At 36.3% G+C, this 19,732-nt stretch overlaps 1 protein-coding gene across 3 annotated transcripts; it reads left to right on the forward strand.

Moving 5' to 3' along the window:
• The first annotated feature begins 307 nt into the window (after window positions 1–307).
• On the forward strand, window positions 308–3,681 carry Adf1 (Adh transcription factor 1). 3 transcript variants are annotated; one of them, XM_068287631.1, is made up of 4 exons: window positions 308–543; window positions 607–795; window positions 2,377–2,673; window positions 2,731–3,681. In XM_068287631.1, coding segments are annotated over exons 1-4 (795 nt in total). In that variant the 5' UTR covers window positions 308–542; the 3' UTR covers window positions 3,039–3,681. The 3 variants fall into 3 exon arrangements, with proteins under 3 accessions (XP_068143732.1, XP_068143733.1, XP_068143734.1); XM_068287632.1 differs by having other exon boundaries at window positions 309–795; XM_068287633.1 differs by lacking the exons at window positions 308–543; window positions 607–795 and adding an exon at window positions 2,201–2,319.
• The last annotated feature ends 16,051 nt before the right edge of the window (window positions 3,682–19,732 follow it).

Genomic DNA, 19,732 nt, shown 5'->3' on the forward strand with positions numbered 1-19,732 from the left:
CATTCCGGAGCAAAATGTATCGGTTAATCGACATTCCGGAGCAAAACCTATCGAAAATCGAAAATGGGGTTTCAACTTTTATAAAATTTAAACTTCTAAATTGTCAGCGTCTCCGGCTGCATTTATGAAACGTTAAGAAACAGTTATGTAACTCCAATTTTGCGCCATCTGTGATTTCATTGTACCATTTAATTCAGTGGCGCCTCTACTCTATATAAAGTATTTTTCAACACTCTGTTGCAGGGTACCTGTCTAACACTGTCGACGCAGCTGCTAAAATAAAATGAATATGTGGAAAAGAGAAGACCAAGCGACTCTGTTGTATACATACAGGTGCAAGCGAGAAAACAACAATATAGTTCTGCTCCGTTTCGCAGCGCCGCTTCATTCGAAGTTTGCGTTGCTGTCGCGTCGTGTGTACGACAGAGAAATTTTTGAACTGCAGAGAAAAGAAAATAAAGACAAAACCAAAAGCAAAATAAAAACAAACACTAAACGTGCATTCGCGCCAAATAACAACAATTAGCGAAGGCCAGAAGCAGAGTGAGTGTCCGTCAGTGTATGTGTGTGCCGCAAAAATCCAACATACTACCCACTCCTCTTTAGTGCATACCCTTACTACGGTCATCAAGATGGACAAACTAGATGCAAATTTAGAACAACAATTCGATCTCAATCTCATTGAGGCCGTAAAATTAAATCCTGTAATTTACGACAGATCTCACTATAATTATAAACACTTCGTAAGGAAGGCCCAGACGTGGAAGCAAATAGCCGAAACACTTGGTGTGCCTGGTAAGTTAAATGGTCCCTGTCTGGTGTTTTTGGCCAAATTGATTAATTTTGTACAAAAAACGACGCAAAAGTTAACTGCGACAGCGACGACGCAGTAGCGATTGTGAAATTCCAGGAGCGCGGTACTTCAAGTGAGGGGGGTCAGCTGTTTTTACCGAGACGTGGAACATTCTTTAAATGTTAGTAGGTTAAATTAATACACATAAAAAATACAAAAGTTCTGACTTTGATTTGGTGATCACAACTATAATACATTTCTACATATGTATGTGGTCCCGCAGTGCGCTCCTGTCTGATGTAGCTGTGTGTGTTTGACTGTGCAGTCAATATTTTTGACGTTGCTGTACTTTTGCGTCGACGTCGCTGTAGTTGTCTCTCTCACCCTCATTTATTTACAGCGCTACTCACGCACACATTGATATGGCCAACCGCTTTCATTTAATTTTCCACCAAGTATACCAACAAATGCACACCACCTAATAACGGTCTTGCTTTATTCAGTCTTTCGAACATATTTTCCAATTTTAAAATTCTAAATTTTGTCTTTGTTAGTGATTGCCTGAATTATTTCATAATTTATTACATATTTCTTGTGAAGAAGCCACAGGTTGTTTAATGCTTCTGTCTTGCTTTGTAGATGAAGTCGACAGTAACGTCACCGCCTCTGCTGACGTAGATGACGACGTTCGCTAGGAATCTGCCTTCTTTTCGCTGCCTCTACCAACAGCTGCTGACTAACACGTTTGTTTTGGTTTTGACAACGTGGCAGGGTTGCCGCCTCATTGCCAGATGTGTTGATCAGATTTCGTTTAGCTTCAAAATTAATACTTGGTACATGCATGTAGTAACGGATGTGCTTATGCGAATTATTATTGCGCATATTAAATGTACATATTTAATATATGTACATATATTGATCCGAATTAGTAGTTAATTTAATAAAAAAATGCTAATTTGTATGTGCCAGGAGACATCGATAATCTAATTTTAAAAAAGCAGAGCTTACTAAAGAACGGTTCACAATCTTATGGATCAAGGTCACTATTATCCACCCATCGTTCCATGGTATATAATATAGTCACCCAATCTTGATTAAGTTTAGCACAGGCAATAATCCGTTTTTTTTAACTGAGAAATATACATTTTTATGACGTTTGCGTAAAAAGTAATGAAGTTATTGATAAAAGTCACTGTTCGTGACTTAAGTTCTAGGATGAGTTTGCGTTGATCCAGACGGACGGACATGAATATTAAACATACATAAATACATATACATATGTACATATGTATGTATGTATACTTTTTGTGATCGGAGATGCTTCCTTTATACGTTGCACACTTCTGATCAAAATTAAAAAAAAAATTAATTTGCCGACAAGGGGTGTAACCCCTTTAGTTGCAAGAACAAAATATTAGTGAAAACTTGGATAAACAAGTCTACTTAAAAATTTTTAAAATCGTAAGAAATATGCAACGACTTTATGGAGTTTCTATTTTTATATCTTGTATAATAGAAAATATTAAGTATGTTAATCCTAAAAAGAATCAACAAATATAATAGTTTTATGCTTTTTCTTGCAGAACAAAAATGCACGAAACGTTGGAAGAGTTTACGTGACAAATTTGCTCGCGAGATGAAACTGTGTCAGGAGTCTCGTTGGCGTTATTTCAAACAAATGCAATTTTTGGTCGACTCTATTCGGCAGTATCGTGAATCTTTATTGGGTAAGTGTTCCAATGGAAGCCAGAACGCCAACCAGGTGGCCGATCCCACACAACAACAACAACAACCGCAGCAACAGACAGTGGTGGATATATTTGCTCAACCGTTCAATGGCAGTGCCACAACCTCGGCGCAAGCTCTAACCCATCCGCATGGTATGCCATTAACTACAAAATGTTTTCGTTCGATTCATTGAGACTTCTCCTTTTTAGAAATTACTGTCACAGGAGATGCACAGCAATTAACCACTGCCGTAGGCAAGGATCAAAAACCATATTTTTATGAGCCACCGTTAAAGCGCGAACGCAGTGAAGAGGAACACAGCGATAATATGCTGAATACCATAAAAATTTTTCAGAATAATGTCTCTCAGGCTGTTAGCGCTGAAGATCAATCGTTTGGCATGGTCGTTACCGATATGCTCAACACGTTGGGAGTACGACAAAAGGCCGAGGCTAAGGTGCACATCATCAAATACTTGACAGATATGCAGCTGCTGGCCCAACATAATAAGTACTAACTTCAGCTTCAGCTGCTGCAATTGGATGGAGTTTTGACCCAAACGATCGATCAATAGCGCGCAGCCGCCTCTATCTATGATAATGAAATAATGATCATCACCGTGGATGAATTTTTTTAGCCCCTAAGTCTTAAAAGTCAAACTAAAGTTTAGAACTTTAATAAGAATGCAAAAAAAAAAAAAAAAAAAATTTAATGCATATATTTGTGTTTATGCATATACACATATAAATATAAATAAAATTCATAATGCCCAGTCCTCCATTTGTGAAAAAGGCATTTTCCGTACTGCTTCTATATCTATTAAGAAGAGCAAGTTCGACAGTAACATTAGCAAATAATTTTTCTTCAAAACCTGTACATTTTCACTAATTACACTTAAGTTAAAACAAACATGAGATATTGCCATAACTCGGCGTCTCTTTAAGTTACTTCTATGTTATTTTTAGTTTTGTAAGTGCAAGACCAGATAATTGCGTTAACATAACATCAATGAACATACATATGTGCAATTACTTGTATTAAAAAAAGTAACTGACACTTGTGTCTTTGACTATCAATGTAGTAATAGAAATTACCGGGAATATATTTAATTCTGATTAAATTCAAATTTTTTGTTTGCGATCGAATCTATTATCATCCTATATATTTCTTCTTTTATTGTCTCCAACTTCTAAAAAAATGGGTAATATAATTTGTAGTCAAGTTTAAAAAGTTTTCATTTATTTGTTCTGTCAAATTGGAAGTAAACATTTCGCAGTAATTTTGAGAAATTTCATTCTTGACCAAGGCTAACTATAATACAGTTTGTGTCATTAGGCCAACGATTTCAAACAAAGAACTGTCGCTCGGAAACGAAAGCAAAAACAGGTATTATTTTCGAATATTTGGAAATGAGAACAGACGTGTATATTAATGAATATGAGTATATCCCATGGGTTACACATCTGATCTCAGAAGTACACTGACGAACAAAACTGTAAGACCAGTTTGCAGGCGTTAGCAGTGTAGCTCAATAATCTTTCAAATCTTACAATAATAATAAATAACGCCAAAAGAAGGACATTTATATTTAAAAACTCAGCATTTAAAATATCAAAGAAGCTAACATCGGCTATGCCGAAGTTTAAATACCCTTGCAGTCCTTGGTAATAATAATTTTACATGTTCAAAATTTGTTTTCTGCAACTCAATTCATCAATAACAAAACAATTTTACTCTTTATTTTAAAATTTGTTCTTCTTCCCTCATTCCCAAAGCAAAGCAACGCACGCATACACATACACTTTATGTAGCTTTGCGTCTGTGTGTGTATGCATGTACTCTAGAGTAACAGCTGTTGATGACGAAAGACATAGTAGACAGCAAGCAGCGCTGCCGGCAGAGCTGGGAGCAGAGCCGATTATTATATTGACTGTAACTTGTGTTATATTTATCCGATCACATTCAAATTTTGGGATCTGCTTTTATATCCAATATTATCACATATGTAAATTTCATAGCATACTCGATTTTTATGAAAATGTTTCTTCTAGTTCTTCTAGAGCTATATGATATAGTGGTCCGATCCTGATGGTTTTCATACTCTATTTTTCCCGGGTAATAAAAACCCACGAAAAAAATTTCAGACCGATAGCTCTTAAGACGGCTGAGTAACGCATACGCACAGACGGACGGACAGACGGACATGGCTATATCGACTCAGCTTCTCGTACTGATATATATATACTTTATGGGGTCGGAAACGTCTCCTGTGCGTTACAAACTTCTGACCAATTTTATAAAACCCTCTGCAAGGGTTAAAAATACAATTTTTTTTACATCTGCGAAACAGTACTTACATACATTAAATACATACATATATTCATTAAGTAATAGTAGAAATGAAAATCCGTTCGTCCGTATGAACACGCAGATCTCGGAGGCTATAAGAGCTAGAGCCACCAAATTTGGTATGTATACTCGTGTAGTATGTAAATATAAAGAGTTAATTGGAATTTTGGCCACGCCCCCTTACGCCCCCAGGAATCACATAAAACTGTTTTTCTTAAAAACTATGACAGCTACCGACATCAAATTTGGTATGTAGACTAATAGACGCGCAGATATTGTCTATTTAAAAATTTTGCCATGCCCACTTCCCCCCGCAAATTAAACAAGACTGATTTTATCAAAAACTAACAAAGCTAAAGTCACCAAATTTAGTATGTACACTGGCTTAGTATGCGCGCAGAGTATATATATTTTCACATTTTGCCACGCCCACTTCCGCCTCCATAATTTAGAAAAAACCAATTTCCTCCTGTAGTTTTTTGACTATCGCACTTAATTTTGGCAGACTAATTTATCTTATCTATTTCTACCAAACTACCAAATTTTATTAAAATCGGACTAGAAACATGTAAAATATGCGTATGAACGTATTTTACTACGCGGTCCACAAGGCCAGAATTGGCCGTTGTCTAGTAGCGGCGCTAGAGTGCTCGTGTGTTTGTAGAGTGAGATAGCATATACACTCGGGAGAAAAACTATGCGTTCAAGCTCTATGTGAAACTTTGTTTCTAAAAAAATTATATTTCTAATTAAGATATTGACGAAATTATATTTTTTAATGATAAACGCATTATTTATGAATAAGTTGGCAATTTTTTTTTCAATATCTATTATAGTTTATTTTTTATAATTAAAAAACTAAAAAACAACGAATTTCAATGCATAAAAAATATGCGTACAAACTAAGAAGCCACTGTTTTTATGCTTTGTATTGAACTTTAATTACCGTTTAATAACAAATAACTGTACTTAAAGCCTTGATACATTTCAAATGGCTTTTGTTTTGACAAATTTTTTCATTCTCTTTAAAATTTCGCAATGGCCAATAAGTCTAAAGAAATAGATCCCGATTTGAAAAATCTCATCCTTAAACTGCGGGATGAGGGAAAAACTCTACGGAAATTGGCAGTATTGTTGGCAGAACACACTCTTCTGTCCAGAGAGTATTGCAAAACTTTAATTTGACCGGCTCTGTCAAGTCCCAGCCCCGTACTGGAAGGCCATCATTGCTGACCGAACGAGAGAAGAGAGTCGTTCTAAAAACTGTGCGTCTAAATCCTGGCATATCAGCTCCAAAGATTGGTCAGGACATAAGGGAGAAGTTTGGCAAAGATCTCCATGTCGACACAATCCGAAAAATATTGAAAAAGGAGGGGTTACATGCTCGAGTTGCAAGAAAGAAGCCTCTCATATCTAACAAAGTGAAGCGGATGGATTTTGCCAAAAAATATGAAAAAATGTCTCCAGACTTCTGGAATAACGTAATTTTTAGCGACGAAAGTAAATTTTGCATTTTTGGCATAAAAGTACGCAAACTTGTATGGCGCAAAACCGGCACAGCCCTTGATGTGCAAAATCTTGCTCCAACGGTTAAGCACGGTGGTGGCGGTGTGATGGTATGGGGGTGTATGGCAGCAAATGGGGTGGGCAACCTGGTCTTTATCGAGTCAACAATGGACCATAAGGCTTATACGGATATTTTAAAAGCCAATTTGCACGAAAGTGCCGAAAAATTGGGCCTGGGTAAAAACTATTGGTTCCAACAAGACAATGACCCCAAACATACAGCCCATAACGTGAAGCTTTGGTTGCTGTATAACACCAAAAACCAGCTGCACTCGCCACCCCAGTCGCCAGATCTTAACCCCATTGAACATCTTTGGGATGTCCTGGAGCGTAGGATTCGCCTACGAACTATTACATCCAAGGAGATGTTGAAAAATGTAATCATGGAGGAGTGGCATCAAATTTCGTCAGATGAAAACCTAAAAATTGGTAATGTCAATGCCAAAACGATTGGCAGATACCATAAAAAGGAAAGGTTATCCAACATCTTATTAATTTTTCTTTGTTTTCTTCGAAAAAGTGCCTTTTTTGTTAGTTTCTTTAGTTTGTACGCATACTTTTTCTGCATTGAAATTCGTTGTTTTTTAGTTTTTTAATTATAAAAAATAAACTATAATAGATATTGAAAAAAAATTTGCCCAACTTATTCATAAATAATGCGTTTATCATTAAAAATATAATTTCGTCAATATCTTAATTAGAAATATAATTTTTTTAGAAACAAAGTTTCACATAGAGCTTGTACGCATAGTTTTTCTGCCGAGTGTATACATATGAAGCATGTAAAAAAAAATTTACATACATACATATGTACATTTGGTTTTCGAAATTTAAAAAAATTTGTTTCACCTGGTGTATGGTATACCCAAGTCGGCGAAGCGACTTACTTACTTCATTTTTATTTAATAACATTACATTTAAATTTCTTTATTTTTATTCTTTAATATATTACATTAAATTTAAATATGTATTTATATTTACATTTTTCTTACGTTTTTTATTGCTTTACTTCATTTGGCTTGTGCCAACCAATCTTAGCACATTCTCCGCCGGCTCATCCGGATTGGGTTTTTGGATGGATTCTGAAAAAAAAAAAACAAAATTGATTAGGGAATGAAAACTTCATAATATTTTAATAACACTTATCTTTATTACTGTATACACTGCCGTTACGAAACTCAATCGCGAATGATCAAAGAAGCGAAAAGTACAAAGCGACACGCTCAGAAGTTGGGAAAAACAATAACAACAATGCACTGACGAACGAAGTGAAGTGGCGTGGACAAAAATCATCATGCTTTTACTTCTTCCAATTTTTATACCCTTGCAGAGGGTATTATAAAATTGGTCAGATGTTTGTAACGCACAGAAAAAGACGTTTCCGACCCCATAAAGTATATATATTCTTGATCAGCATGAGAAGCTGAGTTGATATAGCCATGTCCGTCCGTCTGTGCGTATGCGTTTTACTCAGCCGTCTTAAGAGCTATCGGGCTGAAATTTTTTTGGGGGGGTTTTTATTACCCTGGAAAAATAAAGTATGAAAACCATCAGGATCGGACCACTATATCATATAGCTCTAGAAGAACTAGAAGAAACATTTTCATAAAAATCGAGTATGCTATGAAATTTACATATGTGATAATATGAGAGTAAAATTGTTTTGTTTGTATATTGATGAATTGAGTTGCAGAAAACAAATTTTGAACATGTAAAATTATTATTACCAAGGACTGCAAGGGTATATAAACTTCGGCATAGCCGATGTTAGCTTCTTTGATTTTTTTTTTTAAATGAGAAATATGTATATAGTTATAAATCCTATTCTTTTATTAATTAAAAAAATATGGATTGGTGAGACTCAAAAACGATCTTTATTGAAACAAAGCGTCTTAAGAACTAACTTATGATTATTCATACAGATATGATTAAAGTTCGGTTAAAAAGCTTTTGATATTAGTATTGGGAGCTTTTGATCTGGTGACAAGGGATCTGGATTTTGATTGGGTTATTGATTTTTGCTTACTAAGCGTTCTCACGCTTGGAAGATTTTTTGGGGACATTTGTTTATAGGATTTTTGTTTAGTCTCGGTTGTAGTAAACATCCGCCGGTTTTTAGACTAAAGGGGGGTCAAGTTATGTGGGTGATTGGAGTGGGAAATTTAGTGTTGTGAGTGGATGGAGTGGCGGATATATTACTCCCCCAACACGTAGAAAATAGCCTGTGCTCAGGCGGGAAATACAGGGTATAGAGTTGGAAGTGCTTGCTGTGTTGCAAGTGAAATTTCTTGGGATGGGGACAATTCATGTAAAACGGGATTGTCAAAAGCTGAGTCACTTGATTGTACAAAAGTTTCATTCTTAATTTGTGTAATAATTATTTTTTTGATATTGACTTAAATTTATAGATAAGATATAGGGTTAAACTTATTAGTGTAATTATAAATGTTGTGGTAGTTATGATATTAAATATTTTGTTATACGCAGTTTTTTCGGAAATGATTTGTTTAGCTTGGATATAAGAGATTGGTTCTAGTTTTGTTACATTGTTGGTTACATAAATATTTTGGGTATAATCTTGTAATGTTTTTACTATTGATATTTCATTTAACTGCACAGTGGTATATTTTTATTATATTATTTCCTTCTATGAATATTTTATTTTGGTTACAATTTTGTTTTAAATTTGTTTTGGGCAAGTTCCAAGTTACGATAATATTGGGTTCTACATAACTAATTGAATTGGTTTTGAACATCTTTGTGTATTTGCATTCTGTTGCTTTTTGTGTAATAATGCCAACTATACACTCATTTATTTCTTGTTTTTTGGTTGATTTTGGATAAATTTTATTATTTTGAATATAGTAAGTTTCTTGAATATTTTCTGTTAAAGTGTTATTATTTTCATCTGGATAGGATATAATTTTGAATAGCGATGTTTTAGATATTTGTCTAGGTATATGCGAAATTATTAATATTTCATTTGTGTCTGATTTTAACCAAGTAGATGTTTTTATATTTAAAAGTTTTTCTGTATATATGTTAAATATTTCTTGATCGCTTAAAAGTTTTGGATTAAATATTCCAAATATTGTCAACTGCATTCCTAACTCTATGTCTTCTATGTATTCTGTAAAATGCTCTAAGTTGAACATTAGTATATTTAATTTTTTATCTGCATCCTGTTGAATAGTAAGATTATTTAGGAGTTCTATATTTTGGTTGACTGCTTCAATGATATGATTAAGTTCATTATTTTGGGCGCTATTTGCTGATAGACTATCAATTTTTTGTTCAATTTTTTTGGTAAAATTCTGTTTCCTTTTTCAAGAACTCGCATTTACCTATCTAATTGTAGTTTTAGATTAGCATTGCGCAATTTAGCAAAGACCTTTGTTAGTGATGCCAAATGTTCTTCTAATGAGGTGGAATAAACAATAATATCGTCTAAGTAGACTAAACAATCTTTATAGATTAAATCTAAATCTAATAAATTGTTCATACATCTTTGGAATGTGGCTGGTGCATTTTTTAGCCCAAATGGCATTCGTGTGTACTTGTAATGACCATGTTTAGTTGAAAATGTTTCGATTGACTTAGGGTCCATTTGGATTTGATGGAATCCCTTGGCGACATTTTCCAAGTTTGTCTAATTTTTCATTCATTACTGGTATTGGGAACTTGTCATCGACAGTTATCTCATTTAGACTACGATAGTCGATTACTAGGCGGAACTTTTGTTCCTTGGATGCGTCCTCTTTTTTACGTACGATCCAGATTGGTGAACAATAGGGCGATTTCGATTTCCGAATGATTCCCTGTTCTATCATTTCATTAATTTGTTTATTAACTTCTTCGTCAAAGATTTGTGGGTATTTATGCAATATTTTCTTTAACATTTCTATTTCTTCTGAATTTAAATGATCAAGTCTAAATTCGTTTCTTTCCTCGATACCGTTATTTATTTCATGTGCGAATGCTTAATATTCAAACTCTGGGGGAGGATAAGGTATTGATTCTTCTTTTTCTTCTTTATTGGTGTATTTGAAATAGAATTTGTGATTTGATAATGTTACACTATTTTCTTCGTAATTAATAACGGCCTGACATGCTTTGAGATATTTTCTACCTAATAGTATGTCATATGTTGATGAAAATTTATGGCAATAAAATTTTTGATGGTTGGGGGAAAGTTTGCTTGGTGCAAAAGATACGCTTTTGTTAAGCTCAATTATTCCTTTTATTGTTTGAACATTTAAATTTTCTGATGTTTCTGGAAAATTGAAATAATTTTCGTTGATAATATTTATTGAAGAGCCTGTATCTATAACGCACTTTAAAGGAATGTTATTGACTTTTAGTTGGACATAGGGATTTGATTGGAGGTATTCGGTTGATCTATTTGATCCAACTGTTCTGTCTGAACTATCTTATCCGAGGCTGATTGATGAAAATTTTCGGACCATTCCATTTTACTCTGACCACTGGTACTCTCTCTTTGCCTTTTAGTGGGTTGATTTACCACAGGGTTTTGATTCTGAGGTTGATTCTGAATCTGATAATTAGAGGGATTTTCTTGTCTGCCCTGATTAAGATTTTGTTGAAATTCTTCTCGAAGCTGTTGGTTATTTTGGAAATTGGTATGATTTGAATTATTGTATTGGTGGTTTTGCTTATAATAGTTCTGCCCTCATTTGTTTTGGTTTGATTTGTAATTCGAATTTCCTGAATTACTTTGATTGTTAGTTTTGGGTTTCTCTGTGGAGCTGTTTTCATATTGACCCTTCTCTGGGCTACTTTTTTCAAATTAGACACTGTTGAAATATCAAACTTCGCTAATGTCATATAAAGCTTGTCTGGTAATCTTTTTATAACGACTTCTTTGACTGCGTTATTCATGGCATTTGTGTATAAAATGGTGTTGGCGGCATCGCCTTTTAACTCTGAGGGCGGCCCGCAACTCGCTCCAGTTGTTGGCGTGCGCTAGTTGTGATGTCTGTTGTGCATCTCCAGTAAGCTGCATCTCTATAGTACCGTACATTAAGCTATGTTGACGGATGTCCCTCGTCGGGTAGAGTTGTAGAATGTAGTCAACTCTCCGTATGAACGTGTTCAGGGTCAAAGCGTTACCATCGAAATTGGGCAACTGTCTAAGCATGGTAAGTGCCTGGTTCAGATGTGTTTCTGATAGTTCCAGTGTCATCTTGGATTAGAATATATTTAGAACTTCAATCGATAAAACGAAAAAAAAAATTTTCGAGGGCTTTGGGCTTTAGTTGCTTACAGCTTCTTTACTTGTTTTTAGCACAAAAAGTCTTGATCACGGGCCAACCTTAGATTTGATATCTGTAGCGGTGCTTATTACGCAACCTTAGATTCGATATCCGTACCGGTCGCTTATACACAAAGTTTTGCACGCACTAAATTATTTCGTTTTATCCTACCGACTGCGCCAGTTATAAATCCAATTTTATACCCTTGCAAAAAGGGTATATTAATTTTGCTCAGAAGTGTGCAACGCATAGAACGAAGCATCCCGACCATACAAAGTATATATATTCTTGATCAGCACGACGAGACGAGTTCAAATAGCCATGTCCGTCCGTCCGTCGGTCCGTCCGTCGGTCCGTCCGTCCGTCCGTCTGGATCAACGCAAACTCCTCCTAGACCGTAAGAGCTACAGAGCTGAATTTTGCAAATAGGCTTGTATATACTGCAGGGGTTGTATATCTCGGATTCAGCCGGATCGGACCACTATATCATATAGCTCCCATACAAACCCCAAAGTCACGAACAGTGACTTTTCTCAATAACTTCGTTATTTCCTGTGCTATTATCGTGAAACTTAATATTAGAGAGTTTATTACGCCTATAAACTACTGTGCCAAATTTGATCAAGATCGGATGACTATATCATATAGCTCCCATAGGAACGATCGGTCGAAAACAGTGACTATGATCAATATCTTCCTTATTTCCTACGATTGTAGGCCATTTTTTCGCAAGTATAAGCCTTTTTAGGTAAAACGTTCTTCCACATTGATGGCTAATAGGTAAGGAAAGAGTTATCAAAAAAGTTGCAAGGGTATACAAACTTTGACGCGGTCGAAGTTAGCCCCGGCCCTCTGGTTTATTAATTTAAAAAAATATGGATTGGTGAGACTCAAAAACGATTTTTATTGAAACAAAGCGTCTTAAGAACTAACTTATGATTATTCATGCAGATATGATTAAAGTTCGGTTAAAAAGCTTTTGATATTAGTATTGGGAGCTTTTGATCTGGTGACAAGGGATCTGAATTTTGATTGGCTTATTGATTTTTGCTTACGAAGCGTTCTCACGCTTGGAAGATTTTTTGGGGACATTTGTTTATAGGATTTTTGTTTAGTCTCGGTTGTAGTAAACATCCGCCGGTTTTTAGACTAAAGGGGGGTCAAGTTATGTGGGTGATTGGAGTGGGAAATATCAAACTTCGCTAATGTCATATAAAGCTTGTCTGGTAATCTTTTTATAACGACTTCTTTGACTGCGTTATTCATGGCATTTGTGTATAAAATGGTGTTGGCGGCATCGCCTTTTAACTCTGAGGGCGGCCCGCAACTCGCTCCAGTTGTTGGCGTGCGCTAGTTGTGATGTCTGTTGTGCATCTCCAGTAAGCTGCATCTCTTTAGTACCGTACATTAAGCTATGTTGACGGATGTCCCTCGTCGGGTAGAGTTGTAGAATGTAGTCAACTCTCCGTATGAACGTGTTTAGGGTCAAAGCGTTACCATCGAAATTGGGCAACTGTCTAAGCATGGTAAGTGCCTGCTTCAGATGTGTTTCTGATAGTTCCAGTGTCATCTTGGATTAGAATATATTTAGAACTTCAAACGATAAAACGAAAAAAAAAAATTTTTCGAGGGCTTTGGGCTTTAGTTGCTTACAGCTCCTTTACTTGTTTTTAGCACAAAAAGTCTTGATCACGGGCCAACCTTAGATTTGATATCTGTAGCGGTGCTTATTACGCAACCTTAGATTCGATATCCGTACCGGTCGCTTATACACAAAGTTTTGCACGCACTAAATTATTTTGTTTTATCCTACCGACTGCGCCAGTTATAAATCCAATTTTATACCCTTGCAAAAAGGGTATATTAATTTTGCTCAGAAGTGTGCAACGCATAGAACGAAGCATCCCGACCATACAAAGTATATATATTCTTGATCAGCACGACGAGACGAGTTCAAATAGCCATGTCCGTCCGTCCGTCGGTCCGTCCGTCGGTCCGTCCGTCCGTCCGTCTGGATCAACGCAAACTCCTCCTAGACCGTAAGAGCTACAGAGCTGAATTTTGCAAATAGGCTTGTATATACTGCAGGGGTTGTATATCTCGGATTCAGCCGGATCGGACCACTATATCATATAGCTCCCATACAAACCCCAAAGTCACGAACAGTGACTTTTCTCAATAACTTCGTTATTTTCTGTGCTATTATCGTGAAACTTAATATTAGAGAGTTTATTACGCCTATAAACTACTGTGCCAAATTTGATCAAGATCGGATGACTATATCATATAGCTCCCATAGGAACGATCGGTCGAAAACAGTGACTATGATCAATATCTTCCTTATTTCCTACGATTGTAGGCCATTTTTTCGCAAGTATAAGCCTTTTTAGGTAAAACGTTCTTCCACATTGATGGCTAATAGGTAAGGAAAGAGTTATCAAAAAAGTTGCAAGGGTATACAAACTTTGACGCGGTCAAAGTTAGCCCCGGCCCTCTGGTTTATTAATTAAAAAAAATATGGATTGGTGAGACTCAAAAACGATTTTTATTGAAACAAAGCGTCTTAAGAACTAACTTATGATTATTCATGCAGATATGATTAAAGTTCGGTTAAAAAGCTTTTGATATTAGTATTGGGAGCTTTTGATCTGGTGACAAGGGATCTGAATTTTGATTGGCTTATTGATTTTTGCTTACGAAGCTTTCTCACGCTTGGAAGATTTTTTGGGGACATTTGTTTATAGGATTTTTGTTTAGTCTCGGTTGCAGTAAACATCCGCTGTTTTGTAGACTAAAGGGGGGTCAAGTTATGTATGTGATTGGAGTGGGAAATTTAGTGGTGTGAGTGGATGGAGTGGCGGATATATTACTATACATATACATACATATATGTACAATGACGACATTAGCTCGTTCGGGTGTCTTCGGCTAACCTCAGCATGAAATGCGCTGGCCGAATTTTTGCCTGTCGACGTCAGTGGTTCGGAATATGTGGCGATTTTGTCCCCGGCGACATTTAAAACTGAAGGGAGTAGACAGCAAGCAGCGCTGCCGGCAGCGGTTGAAGCGATTTATATTGACTGTAACTTGTGTTTTATTTACCCGATCAGATTCAAATTTTGGAATCTGAGTTTTTATTTCCAATACTATCATCGTACTAAATTTCATGGGGATACTTAAATTTTTATGAAAATGTTTCTTCTAGAGCTATATGATATAGTGGTCCGATCGGACGGACAGACGGACATGGCTATATCGACTCATCTTCTCTTGCTGATCAAGAATATATATACTTTATGGTGTCGGAAACGTCTCCTTCTGTGCGTTACAAACAGCAGATAAAGTATGAAAATTGTCCCTGTGTAGAAGAGAGTTTCTGACATAGAAGGGGGCACCGACCAATCTACGTAGCACCTTTTTTTCGAACCTTTGTAGTATTTCCACGTTGAAGTGACAGTGGACTTGTAAAGCCGAATCTTGTTTGATGTGCTAAGCTGCGATTTATGGCGATGAGCCAGTGCAACTTTCGTGTTTTTAATTTCAGTAGCATCGACTCAGCCTTGATGTTAGCTTTGCAATTAAGACTTCGGTCAAGAGTTAGGCTGAGATACTTCACTGAGGGTAGGGGAGTCCCATGTAGGCTGACTGGTGGGCAGTCATTCCTTTGTGTGGCGAACGTGATGGGAGAGGATTTTGTTGCGTTTACGGCGTTCTCCACCTGAGCACCCTAAGCTTTAATCATATCAAGCTGCCTCTGGACGATTTCTGAGGCCTGACCAGGATTTGAAGCAGTTCCTCTGAACGCATCTGTGTAGATAGTGTACACAGGATGGGACCGAGGACGATGTCCTGGGGGACACCGCGACACTGCGGAGTCACATTTAATGTAGAATGTTCTATCTGCCAGGTATGATTTGAATATAAGGTATAGAGGGGCCGGTGGTGGGGATGATATAGTCCAGGAACGGCAGTGGGATGGGAAATGACCAAGATCGAATATACCATTGAATAGGCATGCAAGAAGTTGGATTGGTCGCGAAAGAAGAAGTTTCAGGGTGACCGCATCCACTCCGTCGTATCCTGGGTTTTTTGTGGTTTTTAGTCTGTCAATTTCAGATTTCGCTTCCTCCGAAGTAAGTCTGCTGATGGAGAGGGACATTTGACATGGAGATTCCAGGAAGTCAGTTGAATGGAGTGAAGGTTTTGGCTACATGAGTGACAAACTGCCATGTCCTCTGTTGATCTGCACCATGCTCCATTGGTACCCCGAATGGGGATTCTCCTGCTAGTGGGCTCATTGAGGTATCTTGTAGTTTATCAGATGCTTTTTTCGGGGTTACTGGTATCGAGGCTTTCCAAGTATTTAGCGGTAACTGCATTTCTGTATTCTAAGAAGAGCGCCTTAAAATGCTTGGTGGCTCCATTAAGATCTCATTTGTCTATGGGGTTGCGACTGAAAAACCCTACAGCCTACGCTTGTCCCTTATTGCGTCGGAGATCACATCTCTCTATTTGCAATTGGGTTGCCTGGGGTGTGGTTTACAAGAAGTGGCAGCTTCACAGATATTGATGGTCTACCTCTCGACCGTTTCGTCAATGTCGCCACTGACTGACTGTTGGGTCGACTGCATTGCAGTTCCTCTGAGCACCCGGGTGTTAACTTCAGTGGGGGGTCTATTCAGATTTTGATCGCACTGTGGACATACATCAGGTCGGGTCCATCGGGCACGACAACTCTACTGTTAATGTCTCTGATGACGGAAGTGGGCAAAGTTTTTTTATCGAACGAAACCTGCGCGCGTATTAAGCAAGTACACATTGCAAATTTGGTGTCTCTAGTTAGAAAAGCCTTTGAGAAAATCGGTTTAATATAACTTGCGGGGGGCGAAAATGGGAGTGGAACAAACATGACATTACTATAAGTGCTGTCGGTTTCTATGTTGCTCTAAAAATTTGGAACCTCAGACAGCAACCAGGTGCTACAATATCTTACAATGAAAGAAACTGACAATCAAAACGAAATATGTATTACCGTTACCATCAACTATATTGATTCTTAAACATTTTTCTTATATTCGCTAAATTTGAACCGATTTGAACCTCCAATGGCATGCACAAATCTCTCATAAATAACTAATAAGTAAAAAAAGTAACAAAAAGAGCGTTAGAAACGAAAAAAAAAAAAAATATCAAAGAAGTTAAATTCGGCTATGCCGAAGTTTATATACCCTTGCAGTCCTTGACAATAATAATTTCACATGTTCAAAATTTCTTTTCTGCAACTCAATTCATTAATATACAAACAAAACAATTTTACTCTTCATACTATGTACAATTTGTTCTTCTTCTTCCCTCATTCCCTAAGCAAAGCAACGCACGCATACACATACAGTTTATGTAGCGTTGCGTCTGTGTGTGTATGCATGTGCTCTGTTAACAGATGGTGACGTAGTAGGCAGCAAGCAGAGCTGCCGGCAGCGATTGAACCGATTTATATAGACTGTAACTTGTGTTCTATTTATCCGATCAGGGTCAAATTTTGGGATCTGAGATTTTATATCAAATTCTATTATATTGGTAAATTTCATGGGGATACTCCAATTTTTGCAAAAATTTTTGTTCCAGAGCTATATGATATAGTAGTCCGATCCCAAAGATTTTCATACTTTATCTCACCCGGGTAAAAAAAAGCTCCCAAAAAAAATTTCATCCCGATAGCTCTTAAGATGGCTGAGTAAAACGCGTACGCACCGACGGACAGACGGACAGACGGACATGGCTATATCGACTTAGCTTCTCATGCTGATCAAGAATATATATACTTTATGGGGTCGGAAACGTCTCCTTCTGTGCGTTACAAACATCTGACCAATTTTATAATACCCTCTGCAAGGGTATAATATGTGAATATTTTGAAGCAGGTTATGGATAAATGCATAATTTATTTATTTATTTATATTAAAGTTAAGTGTTGTTAAAATGAATCCTAGCTTATGTGCAAAAAGCTCTGTTTTTCTGTTTTTGTAATTATGTTAAAAAATCAAATTAAAGCATTATAAAATGTTACATAGTCGTTTAAAAGAATGAAAAATTCCATTTGTGATTGAAAAATCAAAGAAGTTAAATTCGTCTATGCCGAACTTTATATACCCTTGCAGTCCTTGACAATAATAATTTTACATGTTCAAAAAAAAATTCATCAATATACAAACTACAATTTGTTCTTCTTCTTCCCTCATTCCCTAAGCAACGCAACGCACGCATACACATACAGTTCATGTAGCGTTGCGTCCGTGTGTGTATGCATGTGCTCTGTTGATTTGATGATGACGTAGTAGGCAGCAAGCAGCGCTGCCGGCAGCGATTGAACCGATTTATATTGACTGTAACTTGTGTTCTATTTATCCGATCGGATTGAAATTTTGGAATCTATTTTTATATCCACTATTATTTTTAAATTCGCTTTATTGGTTTAGAAGCTACGATTTTTGCAATGTAAAATGCCAAAAGGACCCACTGTGCGGCGTTAGAGTGCTCGTGTGTTTTTGTGAGTATGAGCGAGATAACATGTGCTATGAGGCGAATTTAACAGACATATGTACATACATATGTACATTTGTTGTTCGAAATTTAAAATATTTTTTCACCTGGTGGATTATTATTCCATACATGTGAATATTCTACTATAAGAGCTAGAGTCACTAAATTTGGTATGTAGACTCGTGTATTATGTACATTTATCGAGTCTATTTAATAATATAAATAAAACCGATTTTCTCAAAGACTATACTAGCTAGAGCCTTCATATTTGGTGTGTAAACTAGATTAGTATACGCGCAGATTTTGTTTGTTTAGAAATTATGCAACAACTTTCATTAATGATGTCATTTTATAATGTTCAAGAAATCTCTAACAATAAGACGTGTTTCTATCAAGAAAGAATTCAGCTGGTGCATATTACCTACTTCTTTCTATGTACATCTTCACAAGGTACATATGTACATATGTATATACATATGTATGTACATATATTATTTGTTTTTTTTTGTTCACCCTCGTTCAGGAAGTGGTAAGCAAGCTTCAAAGTAAATTTCAACCACTTGATTTTGAAATGCATAATAGAAGGTAAATGGGGAAATTCAAAAAGTATTAAGCTTGATGTAAACTAATTACCCATTACATAAAATTAGATATACTTATTTCCGTTAGCAGCTAGACAAATAAAAATTAAATATTTCTAAGACGGATATATATGGTCAAGTAGAATTTTCTAATACATCATTCTGCAATATTAACAATCAACAATGCACAATTTACAGCAAAATATGCATGCGCTCTTATTCTTCCCTATACCTGCAGCGTATTTTTTAGGCGAGGTTATCCTAGTTTTATAGCTTAAGCATCGAATTCGCACATTTTCGAACGTGGGGACCATATATGTATGTACATACATCTGATAGGTAACTATTTCACCAGTGTCCTAGTTGATCCTTGTTAGTTGTACCCTACCAAAGTTAAAAAAACGTCAATATTTAGTGTAGTTTTTAAATGCTTCTAGTTCAATGACGATTTTAGTAATTATACTTTTCCGATAAAACAAAAAAATCCTAGATTGATTGTTGAAATCACCCAATATTCAGTTTTAAAGATGCGAAAGGTACCATTTATTCCCATTTACTAAAAATGTCTCAACTTTGGGCGTCTCTAGCACCCATAAACCGATCACGAAAAAATAAATTTTTCCAACGCTATCCGGGCAGAGGCCCAACTGTGCACGCGTGTTTGCAAAAGTGAGCGATATACCAAATAATGGTATACCAAAAAATATACTTAATTTTGTTTAAGATTGAAAGGTAGTCAGATGTGCGAATAAGTCTAGAGTTGAGTTGCTGATACCATAAGTTTCAACAGTTTATATTGTTTAGGTAGTCCCAATTTATGTTATTTTTAAGGTATTTGTCTGTGATGTTCAGGTTAGGAGTGTAGTGTTGTTGGTAATTGTAAATTTGGCGGTTTAATCGCA

Source organism: Drosophila tropicalis, unplaced genomic scaffold (assembly GCF_018151085.1).
Source record: "Drosophila tropicalis isolate 14030-0801.00 unplaced genomic scaffold, ASM1815108v1 contig_573, whole genome shotgun sequence".
NCBI lineage: Eukaryota > Metazoa > Arthropoda > Insecta > Diptera > Drosophilidae > Drosophila > Drosophila tropicalis.